Genomic DNA, 15,025 nt, shown 5'->3' on the forward strand with positions numbered 1-15,025 from the left:
AGTGCAGTTCTAGTCAAAGGTAGATACAGTCAAAGACCGTAAGTCGTTTAGCACCTTAATAATCATATTCGCGTGGCGTCATCAATCATAATCACATGCGTTAGGTGTGTGTGGCGTGTTTTATAGAAAAAGGTCATAAAGTGCGACAGGTTTTTAATGCAATTGTTTCACGGAATTGCTACTCGAATTCTGAGGCCGACCGTATCTATACCTATCTGTAGGTGGTTGTCATAACCTGACTGGTAAATTTCTAAGCAAATATCTACAATAAGTCATAGACACAATATTTAAAGAGATAACTAATAAGTATGTCTGATCACTATAGTGTCACTATCAAAGGGACTCCTATACCCACTTATGTTTTTACGAAACAGTGGATAAAATAGCTCAATACCTACCTTATTAATAGTAGTTAGGCAAACATTCTTTATACTTTAGTGGTTCACGGAAATTAAACGCGAGCGGTTGTTTGTGAAGAAACGTGAACTCGAGACGCCACGCCATCTCATTTGTTGTAGCTAGCGGTAATTCCATCCGTCAAATATTGACCGAGAGCGGAGTGCCTAGGACGCGACACGGATTTTGAGCAAACATACAAATAGGCATTTACATTAACACCCGCTCTCCCCCCGTGTCCCCCTCTCACTTCCCCCAAAACACACTATGTCAAGATCAGGGATACCAACTTAGAGGATTTTTTTAGGGGTAGGTAGGAAGTAGAAGCTATACCTAAATGTCAACACTTCAAAATATTTTAAAACGAAAAAGCTGCGTACCTAATACATATAGGTACGAGTAAGTATGTCACTACTTACCTAAACTGTCTTATTATTTCAAAATTAGTAAGACCATAGTACCTAAGCAAATTAGTAACAACCTAGGTATAGATTCTACTTATATCGATGAGTGTCAGCCATAAGTACCTATTACTTAGTTTGTTTTGACTGTTCATTATGGAGATTTCATGAGTTTTAAAATTCAATTTAGGGGAAAACTTTGTAAGAATTATTGGCAGCCCCGACCACGCCAGTCGTAAGAGCGATAAACAGGCATCGTAAAAGAACGGAGTAGGTTATAAGCTTTCCGTCATACGCAATACAGTTAACAGTCAGGTCAAAGCACATAGGTACTTACCAGTGGCGAAATGTCCATGTAACCCGATTCCAATCGGCTTCCCTTTAAGAATTCGCATAATATAACGTAAGCACTCACTACGTACTTAGTGACAAATGTAGGGCAAAAGTTCGATTATTATCATGCAGGCTACCAGAGTGAATGATGCTACCGTACCAAATTTGACGCCTAAAAATTTATAAGTGTCAGGGAAAATCTATCATCAATAGAAAATAGCTTCGATAACCCGTAACCATCCCGGCTTACTACTTAGCATTCCATCTCTTTCATTTCCCTATGAAGCGAACTAAGTCTGTCTCACTCTACGGGTCGCCAATATGGAACCACCAATTAAAGTGGCCCCGGAACGAATACGAATTCGTCTCTCTGACAGGTCAGATAAATATGGTTCATAAGCCGATGCTCACCGGCTTATCGTACCTAGGGTTTCCGATTTCTCGAGGTTTTTTAGTTCTCGGGTGTCGAGACTTCTCGAGCCTGATTTCTCGGGTCTTCTCGGGTTGTCGAGAAAAAATAAAATACGTCTAAATTTTTGTTTAATTAATAAAAAGAGTCTTTAATTTAACTGTGTTTATTTTACATGAAAAAAATCAACATAATTTTTAACAAAAAAAACAAGTTCTCAATAAAAAATCAGCTCAAAACAAAATTGCTAACTAAAAACAATCATACTTCTTCTCCTTATCATAACTAATCTCATCTCACTAATCTGTAATAAAAAAACAAAATCTCTGTTAACAATCAGCTTAAAACAAACATCTTAACTAAAAACAATCATACTTCTTCTTATTATAACTAATCTCACTAATCTTTAATAAAAAACAAAATCTCTGTTAACAATCAGCTTAAAACAAACATCTTAACTAAAAACAATCATAATTTTTCTCATCATAACTAAAGATCACTCACTAATCTCACTATGTGGGTGGTATGGTATCACAATTTTTGGCAGTTTTAATGTAATTAAATAAGAGTTTAACAGGGCTCTCTCCGTCACTCGTTTCCACTCGTTTCATACAATCGTAGTTCCAATTTCATTTGAATATTAAGCAACCAAAGTCCATGAAATTTTGCAGACATATTCTAGAAACTAATATCTGTGTCTGTGGTGTTTTAGATTTTTCTAAAAATATGTAGTTTTAAAATTACAGGGGCTCCAAGATTTGTATGAAAATTTCAAGACCGCGTAACTTTGAAACCGAATATTTTAACAGAAATCTGGAAAACCACAGACATAGATATTAGTTTCTAGAATATGTCTGCATAATTTCATGGACTTAGGTTGCTTAGTATTCAAATGAAATTGGAACTACGATTGTATGAAACGAGTGGAAACGAGTGACGGAGAGAGCCCTCTTAAGGCAAGAACAAAGGATACCGACAGACACGAGCCGTGCTGTCAAAGGATGCCGCTGCCGCCTCGCATTTACAAAGAAAGCTAAGCGTAAAAATGTTTATTTAAACTTCTCGATGTCTCGACTTTTCTCGAGCTGAATTTCCCGGGTACGAGACCGACCGATTTCCCGGGAATTCCCGGGACGAGAATTCCCGGGAACAAACCCTAATCGTACCTCTAAATTAAAATTTTTATTTATACTATTATTTTAATATTTTGTTTTTAAGGGTGATTTAATACATTCGTTTACCTACGTGAAACATACATGCGTCCTTGAATTTAAAGTTTAGTGATTCTTTGATTTTGATATTACCTATAATAAATTGGGGTTAGTGATTTTTAATAACTACCTAATAAGTGTAAGTTAACGGTGATTTAGTTTCAGTTTGTTTAGTGTAGGTATGTGTTAAACTAAAGACTAAAATGATTATAGTTTTCAATTCCGTGTGGGTTATGGGTCGTATTTAATAAAGCAAGCAAGCATGGATGCATCTCACAGCTACATTAAAAGAATTTTTTCAAAGCCACAGAGGTTTTCAAAATGTCAGTGCTTTTTATATTATTAATGGTAAAATTGGGTCTTTAAGCACCATAGAAACATCAGTGACGACGGTGCTGATATTCTGTTAGGTCAGAACTTTTTTGCTCCGGCTTCCCTTTTTCAGATCTGCACCCTTCGCCACTGGTACTTACCTACCTAGCTGTTAAATCGTAGACTTAACTAGGTACATATTATGTTAGGTACCTAGGTACATACTTATTAAGGCGTAAATAATCCTATTCAATACCTATTCAAAGCAATTTTCCTTGTTATAATGAATGTTACAGTGGGTGTTCGATTAGTAGGACAGGTAGTTACCTACTTAATAGCAAAATAAATATCAAATGATTAATGGCTTATAGGTATTACCTACACTTAGGCTTTCACAGAATATACCTTATATTAACTAAGTATCTATGTAGAACTTGCCGCAATAGGTATATCCTTTTCCGAGCACTGTAATTATTTGTAATATCTACGCTAGATCTACCAGATTCTGAGTAGGTACCTAGTTCTACCTAACTCATGTCTCAATCGTTACCGTTGGATACAAGCAGCGCGCAAGACGGAGGTGTATGGAAGTCCCTACACTACTAACAGCAGACCGAGGTAGATAACTACTTATTAGAACTTGACTGGACACACTGGCGTGTGTCTTGATCAATGTCCTTCTATCGGTGTGCATCTATCGGTTGACGACGACGACGACTATGCAGCTATTTCATAAATTACTAACACTACTAACCCTACTAACAGCAGACCGAGATAAATAACCATTAGAACTTGGCTGGACACACTGGCGTGTGTCTTGATCTATGTCCAGCTGTGGACTCTATCGGTTGACGACGACGATGACTATGCAGCGGGTGTGCGGGGCATCCCTCTGTCTTATACCCGATTGCCATCTCGATATGTCGCGAGCTATACATACTTAACTACGTAGACTACAGCAGCTGCCCTACTTAAAAAAGTAATAAAGTCATGTCAAGCAAAAATTAGATCGGCGGTTGGATATAATTATTTTTAATTAAACAGCAATTGATTCATACCTACGCATTGTCTATTAGCATTGAAACATTGGATATCGCATGCGATGTAAGAATTGCTCACTGCTTTGTGCTGGTTACTCTACATACCTACCTATAGCAATACTTACATACTTAGCTAGGAGTAGATTGGCCTATTAACATTTGAATTGAATTCAAGTTAATAGGTATCTACCTACTTACCTAGGTACATACTTAAGTACATACCTACCTCATTATGATCGACCCATCCCCGGCCCATTCGTGAGCTCAGGTCTTCTCTTAGAATGAGACGGGTTTGGGGTTTGGCCGTAGTCTATCACGCTTGGCAAGCGCGGATTGACAGACTTCACACACCTTGGAGGCCATTATGGAGAACTCTCAGGCATGCAGGTTCCCTCACGATGTTTTCCCTCACCGTTAAAGCAAGTAATCCGTTGCTGATTAAGCGCAACTAACTCCGAAAAGTTACAGGTGCGTGTCCAGGATCGAACCCCGACCTCCTGAATAGGAGGCGGACGTCTTAACCACTAGGCTATTGCCGCTTCTTTCAATTTTGGTTAGGTCAATATAAACACGTAGCACGTAAACACCTACCCTACTTTAATTTTTAAAGCGTTTTTAACTTGCGTAAATATACCTACCTAGTAATTTAACTATTATTATCAAAAAAACCATTTTGTCCACTTAGCTAAGTTCTTTTTTAGGGTTTCGTATCCGAAGATTGCCAACATGACACTATTAGGTAGTTAAGCATCCGCTGTCCGTCTGTTTGTCTGTCTGTCAGCAGGCTGTATCTCGTGAACCGTAATAAGCGGTAGAGTTGAGATTTTCAGATTGTTTCAGCCGCTATGACAACAAATAGGTACGTACCTACTTCATAGAAATTTCATGATTATTATTTTTTTAATTATTTTTATACGATGCAGGTACGGAACCCTTCATATGCGAGTTCGACTCGCGCTTGACCGATTTTTGAGATCAAATTTAGTCTTTAGCGTAAAATAAAAAATAAATAGGTACTTACCTAAATAAAAACTGTCAGTTTGGCAGTGAATATTTTTAAGATTCGATACAATAAATTTAAATTAATGTTAATCGATTTTTAAATTGCGTACGAGTTCCGTCGGGAGCGACGACAGATGTATGGCAGGATGATCGGTTATTATTGAAATGAGACAGAAATATGGACTTTATTGCTATCGAACTAAAGTAAAAGATTGATAACGTCTTACTTAACAAACGGGTATTTTTATGACACTTTTTTTTTAAATAGATTATATTTTCAAAACGGAATAGGACGATGTGAATTTTATAAAACTTTTAGAAGCAATTTCACAGGTAATTGAGTGTGTCCGACATCGTTCCGACAGCGAGTCGGGGTCCGACGCTGCGGGGGGCGCGTTTGTATGCCGTTGCTTTTTCTTTATTACCTTTGAACAGCCTAACATAATAAAAAAGTTTTAGAACTAAGTAGGTACGCGTATTGTTTTGCTTAATTGTTAAATTCTATCAAAGTGGGCAATAACAATGACCTGGTACCTACCTACCTACTTGCGCCTTAGGAGAAAAAGGATTTTATAATAAAAGTCATTATTGTAGAGTCCTCAATTAGGTATACCTAACCGACTTCATGTTCAAATAAACGTAAAATGGTGTTAATTCTGTTGTACACAACTTCTCAAACCACATTAAACTAAAATGACTGTAATTGTATCCCATCCTACTTTTCCTCATAGAAAACTGTGAAAAGATAGCACTATTTGTAGTCCAGTAGGTAAGTAGATGGTTCTGTCAATAATTAAATTTAGAGTGTGTACAATCGAATTAGTACCAATATCGCGCTATTCAAGCAAATAAAACCGTTAAAAACAGAAAAAAGTAACACAAATTCTACTCTCCCCATGCTTTCACACCGTAAGCGATTTATCAAAACAATGCACCGCGAGATAATGGGAGACATCAGACAAGTTGATTATCGCGAAGATGATTTATGTAAAGTGCGTGTAGCTCACCGGGTGCCTGGCGGCCGCCACGGCAGCGGCGGCTGCGGCGGCGTTCATTGCGCCCGCGCTAGGATACATCCCCACGTCAAACGCACGCGGGCATCGCAGCAATCCAGAGAGAATACAGGGCACAAGAACACACTCCACTCAAGCCACTATACGAACACTACGCGCGGAAACAGTAAACACACGAAGTCACACGCGAAACGAAATACAACACGACGCAACACAACCTCCACACACGAGCGCTGCAAGTGAACTGACGCGGGCGGGGGGACCGCCTCGTCTGCCCTCGGTTCCCCAACTCCTCGCCCACCCTTCGCATGCCGCTGCCATACATATTTTCTCAACTCGAATTTTTCGTCGACTATCTTTTATGTTTGAGGAATACTTAGGCGAATCGGAGATATACGCTCTAATAGATACGTGTATTATTTGAAGATTTTAGAGGGTTCAAGATGAGAGATGTTATAATAACTTATTTGTTTCTCATTGCCTAGTGAGAAACAGAAAGCAGAATAAAGTCAGCACTGGTAGAGTCGACAGCTTTACTCACTAAGTATCTCTAGAATTAGAAGTAAGGCAACAGCGTGAAACCTGATAGTACCTATCTAGGTAAGAGCTATATACTTATCTACCGCATCTCCCTTTTGTTTCCAGTCACGCAGCAAACTTGCCTACATCAGAATAGATGACTTGGTACTCGGCACAGTCTTCCGGAGGACGACAAACTTTGACAGATATCTACCTACTTCAGCGAAAGTTTAGAGTAGGTAGATAATACCTACCTAGATATAACTATCAGCCCAGTTCCCACAAACGGATATCTTGGAAACATGGGCAGATGCTCAGCTTTATTTATTCAGTAAAGTTATAGGTAAATGAGCAATTTATGAAGGTGAAGACTGTATATAGGGGAAAGAAAATACCGAGGTTGAGGTAAACCAATAGATAGACCAACTTGAAGAATCAAAAATACACCTAAAGTCATAAAAAACGGTGGACAACTTCAAGGTTATCCTTTTTTCATTTTATTTTTTATTGTAAATTTATTTCTCTCCTTTTAGTCGAACCCCGCGGTGATATTATGTCGCGCCCACAAGTGACACTACTTGACAGCAAGCATTTTATGTTCGTCCTTACTTACCTGCTTAGCATCCGTTCGTTTTCTACTACTTACTTAGATTTTTAAAGGTTAAGGGTTTTTAAGGCTTAGTACCAATAAAATGCATGAGAAAAGGCCCTAATTATTATCGTTCGCTCGGGATTAAAGCGATATAAAGCCATTGTGGGATAAAAAAATATAGTGCCATCCTGTAGAATGGCTCCCTAGACGAGCGTGCGCGCGCGATTTCGCCCGATAACACGTAAACAGCAATCAAGCGATATCGCGGACATGTCACCAGTCGCCATGTCGCACCCTCAGCTCTATTTTATAGCTATTGGGTAGGTATAATGCGATAGTGATTGTTTTTTTATTTACTTGACCCCATGGGACCTTGGTAGATATAGGCTACAGATCGAGTGATACCTACTATACTTAATTACCTAGACTTAGATACCTATTACCGACGTATAAGTAAGGCATTATAGCACAATTTACGAGTTTGGTAAAAACTAAGTAGGAATCAGCTTAATAAGGGTAGGAATTTTATCTATAGGTAGGTAAGTAGTAAGTACCTACTTATAAGTAGGTATAGGTAGGTAGGTCCTACACCTACCTACCTACCTAATGTTTGCGTAGGTAGGTATCTACGTCTAATGTTGATGAGGAATAAATAAATTTTAAAAAATTAACTCAATAAAAATAAAAATAAAATCTTTACGATGTCGGTATGGTCTGTCAGTCAGTCAATAAAATAGACGCAAATAGAATTTTAATTAAGTGCGTCTATAGAAATAGTCGGTATCGGTATCCCTACCTACCAATATACCTACTAAGAGCGTCAATATTTATTGAAAAAACAAAAAAAAAGAAGAGTTCAAAATAGATAACCTAAGATAACACGAGCACACAGAAACGTTGGAAGGAAAACAACGGCAACATTATCTGCTAATCGTATAACATTCCTCACTGAGGTGATCAAAGATCAGTCGGTTCATTAGGATAATATAAACACGCGATTAATTGGCAAGGCGGTCAGTAAACAAACGTGGGCGAACCGAGATATCTCGCCGCGCCCGAGCGCCCGCCGCTCGACGCGTCAACTCGCGCCGCAATAATAATAATAAACACCCGCTTTTATATAATACGACAGGCTATAGTTTAATGAATGAATTTTCATTTTTAACCCCCGACCCAAAAAGAGGGGTGTTATAAGTTTAACGTGTGTATCTGTGTGTCTGTGTATCTGTGTATCTGTCTGTGGCATCGTAGCGCCTAAACGAATGAACCGATTTTAATTTAGTTTTTTTTGTTTGAAAGGTGGCTTGATCGAGAGTGTTCTTAGCTATAATCTAAAAAAATTGGTTCAGCCGTTTAAGAGTTATCAGCTCTTTTCTAGTTTTCTTGTAGAAAAGAAGGTTAGATAACCGTTAGGTTCATAATATTATGTCAATAGACAAATGTCAAGCTGTCAAGATGGACGTTGCCTAAATACATAATTATTTATTTGAAAATGATGTTTTGGAAAACTCAGATACTTTGGATCGTCGGGGGTGTTATAAATTTTTAATTTACACTTGTCATTCAATTAATAGGTAGGTACATAGGTAGGTAACTTATAACAAGAGGTAGGTTGGTACTTAAAGAAATAATTAGAGCAGTTATACTTAACTACCCAGAGGATAATGTAAACATGCGATTAATTGGCAAGGAGGTCAGTAAACAAATGTGGGTGAACCGAGATACCTCGCCGAGTCGAGCGACGCTCGACGCGTCAACTCGCGCCGCAATAAATAATAAACAGCGCTTTTACATAATACGACTGTGTAAGCCATAACTTACCTTCATAATGGTTGCAGGTTATCCTGAAACGAACTTAACGAAGTTTTTAAAAATATTTTGGCATCGATTCTGTTGTCTATCTCAAAATTAGGTACCTATCTACAAATTTGACAGTTTTAAATTAAATTTAAAACTGTCAAACTGTGTCTGTCCTTTTCAACTAGGTACATTAGTAAGAAGTACCAATATTAGGTAGGTAAGTACTTATGTTTTTAATTTATATAATTTTACGGTACACCAACAGCATGTTCACGAAGCACTTAAAAATAATATAGGTACCTAGAGTATAGAAGAACTCTATCAAGGGCACAGCAAGTTTCAACAGAAAGATCACGATTTCTAAGTCAAATACTACGAATAAGGTCAAGTGTCATTAAATAATTTATTTCTTCTTAATGAATGCTAAAAACGGTAATCTAGGAGGCACCATAGATAGGTAGGTTAAACGCTACAGCTAAGCTAGTTGGTTATTTATCGGATCGGTCTCGTATCGCTATCGTAAAATATTGAAACTCAAACAAAACGAGCTTTATTATTATCCGGCGCGAACAATTAGTTGTATAACTCGGCCATTGTGCCACCGATGGGCCTTTGTAAAAAGTCACCACGCTTCCCAGAAGGCACACATTCCGCCCCGAGAGCCTAAAGCTTTTTTCTTTTTACTTTGAGTTGAGGATTAAAGCCACGATGCCTAATGGCTGGTAAAATCATTTTGCTAAAGAATTTTTTTTAATTCATTCATAATTTAGATAAAGGTTTGATAAATTAGATATTCCCAAAATAGCAAGTACCTAAATAGGCAGTAGACACTTTAAGTACCTATGTAGCTTACCTATAGGTTAGCCGTTAATTTATTGAAAACATTCGTTAAAAAAAGTCGATCGTAGTTAGGCAGGCTATTAGATACCTACTTACTTACTTTTAATTATTTTTTTCTCATTATCTCTGGAGTAGGTATAGATGCGTCTAGGTAGGTACCTATCTCGCAAATTAGGTTGAAGAATTCGCAAAAAATGCCTATTTTTTGTTCTAAACTTTACCTGGAGGTATCTACCTATTGTAGGTAGGTACCTAGACCTACGTATTCTGAGCCTAAACATCAATCTTCTACGTAAGTAGGTTTACCTACAATTATTACTGAGTCCTACCTAATGCTACCTACTATAATATATTTTCATTTTCAAAAAAATTAGAGATCCCTGCAAAACTTGTAGCTAGTCACTGTATCATAATTCACAATTTATAAACAAGAAAACACGAACAATGCAGTGGGACAGTTAAAAGAATCCTATTTAACACACATTACCTATAACGTACCTAGATAGGTAGGTGCACTTCACATTATTAACTGTTCAATAATAATAGGTAATTAAGCCCGTATAACCGTCTACCTACGTGTAGCTAATACTTATCATAAGTAGATGGCTTGATGCTTACTCGAATGAATCAACAATTCATTGTTTTGTAATTACGAATAAGTAAGTATGTAGGCGAATTTGCAATCGAAATGTTACATGACAAGGGTGACAAGGAAATGGGTAGGAGGCAGTTTTGGTAAAATTAATACTTAGTTTACCTGAGAACGCACCTACATCACTTATTAGTGGAATGTGTTCGTAACAAGGCGGAGAGATGGGAGGTATATTCACTCGATTTCCCAGGCTTCGCCAGATTGACGGCTGTAACGGAGCCCTATCCCAAGTCCCAACCTCTGTCGGATGAGGCTAGGGCTCTGTTACGGCTGTACAAGAAGGCCTTACGCAAGTAAGTGGTTTTGTAATGTGGCCTTACGGAGTGACATATTCCAAACGGAAAAAAAACTCCTTAAAATAAAGAGTATAAAAAAAAATTATATTTAGTAGTGTTTGCTTAAAATATTTTTTTAATAGGTAAAACCTACCTCAAACATACCTGACCTCACACCTTATAATTAGGTAGATGTTCACCACCTAATTCGCCGCTCCTCCTCGTTTCGCCCGCTGTGCCCTTTACTAGTCAGAGGGACACCCGGAGAAACCTCCCCGTCTGCCAGGACATTTCCCAATATCCCCGAAGAAATTATTAGTCATGTTACCGGGGCACACCGGCCCGAATACATACTGCTCTTCCCCTCGGCCTCGGACGTATGGAAAAGGGATCAGCAGCACCCAGGCACATTGGCTGGAACGTCATTTATATCATACCCTAAGATCACATCAAAATGGAAAGAAGATGGTTCCTAGATGTAAAATCAGTCCTAATTTTATGTTTAAAAAATAAACCCGTATGCCCGTAAGTAATCTATTTCGAATGTCTTGCAAAGCTCTTCTCGGTAAAAGCAACATTCCGAACCAGTGCAGGTTGGCACTTGGCAGCGTAGTTACCCCGACTGACTTGTTAAACAATTTTTGTTTTAGATTGGAGATTGCGTGAAACTGGAATCAAATTACTGCCTAGCTATTTATTTTTTGTGGCTTGAGCACGTGTGTACCTAATGATAAACAATCGATGTGGTTTTAATTCCAGCAATTAAAAAAGTATAGGTAGGTAAGTAGGGAATGACTATCACATTATTAACATTGCAATTTGTTACGGTCTTTAGAAACTTAGATGCAATGATATTCAAATTAAATATCTTTATTGGAAAGGGATTGAATTAGCCATGATTTCGGAGGAATCGAATTAAATTACCAGCAAGTAGGTACCTTGACTACCTATGTACCTATTTATACTGTCTATCTAGTGAGACATTCCTAATTTCCCATGCTGCTTATATACCTAACTATATCTGTGATGCTTTGGTAACGATTAGGTTCTAAAATAAACTAAGTAGCCTAGCTGCATAGCTCTACGGCTACTTTAATATTGTTTAGGATGAGCAACCAATAGGAAACTTCTTAATTTCATGACTAGGAGTGTGAAGGAAGTAGAGGGCTTTAACTAGTGTAAACACCCGTTTCTAGTGGCGAGTTTAATAATGTTCGTGAAGGAATGCCATTTCAATGACTGCGGCATTGTTCGGTCGGGAAGCATGCGTCATATACTTTAAGAACCGGGCTAGTGTTGCCAGATTTTATCCAATGAAAGGACATACCTACCAAAACTAATAAAAAACTTTACAAAAAATTAATAGGTAGGTACGCTTATAGGTAAATGAAATAATTCGAGATAGAAATTAACAAAGGCAGGAAGTTATACCTAAAATATTCAGATGAAAAGGATGCGTGTTAAGTGTTTCTTCCTCTTTTATTTACCTAAATGAGAGTTAATGAATCACGTAATTTTATCAATGACCCAAGTTTCCTTACTCTATCGATAAGAATACTTACCTAATTACTCAGATACCTATAGGTACCTAGACCAACCTAAATACCTATTAGATTACCTAATAATTTGTGGATGGTTTGTTGCAAGGACGACATTATTATTAATATTACTAGACCTACAACACTACTAGTAGGTACCTACCTATCTATTTGTATTATCATGATGTGACCATCCCGAGCGAGCGCCCGCTGAAACAGTTGAACAAGGAATAACGGGCGATTATGGAAGAAATTAATAGGACCACAAAAAAAGATAGGTAACCAAAAAGAAACATTGGTGTTTTTTTGGTGGAAAGTCCGCCAAAAACCTGAAACGTGGTAACCCTACGCCCAACTATTCGAGCTTCTCTTAACTAGGCGATTGTTCCTTCACGCGCTTATCTCTTGGTACAGTAAAGTTGTCTCGAGATTGATTTATGATTTGTCGCAGCGTGACACACCTCTGTTGCATGTAATTTGCTATTAATATTGAACGTTGGCGAACGGGAGTTTATTAGTGGATAGATTAAGTATAGCTGTATTTATAACTAAGTAGCCAGATAGGTATAGGTGGCCTAGGTAGGTAGGTGTCTTTTATTACCCTATAAATTGAAAGTTAAGTACTTAACGGCTTTTGAAAGAAAACGGCTTCTGTAAGATTGCTAAGGTTCTAGAAGTAGGTAGGTAGGTACCTAGTACCTACCTACTTACTACCTACTCACACTGAGGTAAGTAGATACATATTAGATACCAACCAAATCGATTACTTACAGGTAGGGGAAGGTTGCTACGATTGGACCAATTAACCACACTTAACTTGGCTTAAAACTACTTAGTTTACAAATCATACTTCAAATTAACTTTTATTAACCCCCGAACCAAAAAGAGGGGTGTTATAAGTTTGACGTGTGTATCTGTGTATCTGTCTGTGGCATCGTAGCTCCTAAACTAATGAACCGATTTTAATTTTGTTTTTTTTTGTGTGAAAGGTGGCTTGAACGAGTGTTCTTAGCTATAATCCAAGAAAATCGGTTCAGCCGTTTGAAAGTTATCAGTTCTTTTTTAGTTACTGTAACCTTCACTTGTCGGGGGTGTTATAAATTTTTAATTTACACTTGTTCACAAACGTGCCTATATTTAATCACAAATCAAAGTTTTTAGGAATTTAAAAAATCTTAGATGTTGCCTACTTTGGACCATGGTCGCCTTGCTTGGACCTCTAGGTTACCAATTGACTTCAACTAATTTGTACTCGTGGCCCAATAAAGGCGACCCCGCCTTGGCATGTAAGGGATGTAGGTATCTATTCTGTAGTTTTCACTGGCTACACCAGAGTAGCCCAGTGGCCAGTTGTAGCCATCAAAGTGGTCCAAAGATCGTCACCTTACCCCAAGTACCTACCTACCTACTAAGTGGGTATCTTAATAATATTAATTAATTAATAATTTAAATTTAATAATTGTATTTAATTTTTGCTAGGCCTATACCTACCTAATAAGTAGGTACTCTTAATTAAGAAAGTGCTAATTGCTTTAATATTATGTAACTTTCTACACAGCATGCAGTCTGCACACATGTTGCAATTGCTACCAACGCGTTTTAGTAACATATTGTGACCGAGCTCGCCTCTCGCCAGCGTAGGTACGAGTAGGTATCATTAATTTTTTAGACAAGACGCTTGTGTGTTGAATAGCGATTGCTACCGGACAAGCATACTTTATCGGGCGGTCGACACAATACGCCTACGTCGATAGCTATCACTTCACTTGCGAGCTGTGAGTTGCGTTCAACCGCCACCGCGCGCTCGTTTTATTTCCTTTTAGACAGGTTTTTACCTCAGCCTTTTTCTTCCCAGAATGTGTTCCGTAAGTGTCATGTAGATTCAGATAGCGTTCGTATTACAAGCGATTAAGTTTACGGAATTCGATGTTGTTACAATCGCAATTTTGTTATTTAACTGTAGGTGCAAAGTAGATAATAATTTAATGATGGTGTATTATTTAATGCGAGCCGTCAAACAGCGTTCGTAGAAGCAGGAAGCGGTGCTCGCAGGCGCGACCCGCGACCTGCGACGTGCCATTAGCGCCGCGCATTCAATAATAATGAACGAGCCACACCAAAATATCCCCTGTTTTACACCCACTCGCTCGCTCGATCCGCCGCCGCACCGACCGACCGCATTTTATTTTTTCGCTGTCGCACATTTCGCCGTCATAGCTATTTCCACTCGAGGCATTATACTCGCATACGTGTGTGAGTCAGTCCACGTGGACCGCTCCGTCGTCGTCGAGCGGAATCCGCCGAACACCGCTCGCCGGTTGGTGCAAACGTGTCGATCGCTTATTAAGGGCGGAGTTACACGCGATTCTGCTCCGCCGTTGGCTGGATCCGCGCGCGGAGGCCCTGGGGTTGGTGGAGGTGATTTTTATAAGCGCGGCAGTCCACGTGGACTCGTTTATCTATTCAGACGCCGGCGGCGCGGTCGCGGGGGGAGGCCGGGGGGTATACGGGCAATCAGTAAAGGCGGGAGGAATACGGCCATATTTATAAGAGCTGCGGGGATGCAATCACGAAGCGGCTCGGGGGTCGGCGGGCGGTCGGGGGGAGAGGCGGCGGCCATTTTGAGGGCAGCTCTTTTTATTCGTTTTTCGCGCGGGGTGCGTCGGCGACGGGAGCGCGCCGTGCGCTAATT

General features: G+C 38.9%; 2 protein-coding genes across 3 annotated transcripts in view; one reads left to right on the plus strand and one right to left on the minus strand.

Moving 5' to 3' along the window:
- Positions 1–6,369, minus strand: part of LOC123874447 (protein groucho-like) — a 105,190-nt gene extending 98,821 nt beyond the window's left edge. For both annotated transcript variants that reach the window (XM_045919794.1, XM_045919793.1), the window contains exon 1: positions 6,112–6,369. In XM_045919794.1, coding sequence (XP_045775750.1) covers positions 6,112–6,180 — 69 coding nt within the window. In that variant the 5' untranslated portion in view covers positions 6,181–6,369. The remainder of the gene's footprint in view (positions 1–6,111) is intronic.
- A 7,162-nt stretch (positions 6,370–13,531) lies between these two features.
- Positions 13,532–15,023, plus strand: LOC123874631. Its single transcript, XM_045920120.1, has 2 exons — positions 13,532–13,619; positions 14,386–15,023. The coding sequence occupies exons 1-2, from the start codon at positions 13,532–13,534 to the stop codon at positions 15,021–15,023; spliced, it is 726 nt and encodes a 241-aa protein (XP_045776076.1).
- Positions 15,024–15,025: the final 2 nt, after the last annotated feature.

The sequence above is a fragment of the Maniola jurtina genome, chromosome 18, assembly GCF_905333055.1.
Source record: "Maniola jurtina chromosome 18, ilManJurt1.1, whole genome shotgun sequence".
NCBI lineage: Eukaryota > Metazoa > Arthropoda > Insecta > Lepidoptera > Nymphalidae > Maniola > Maniola jurtina.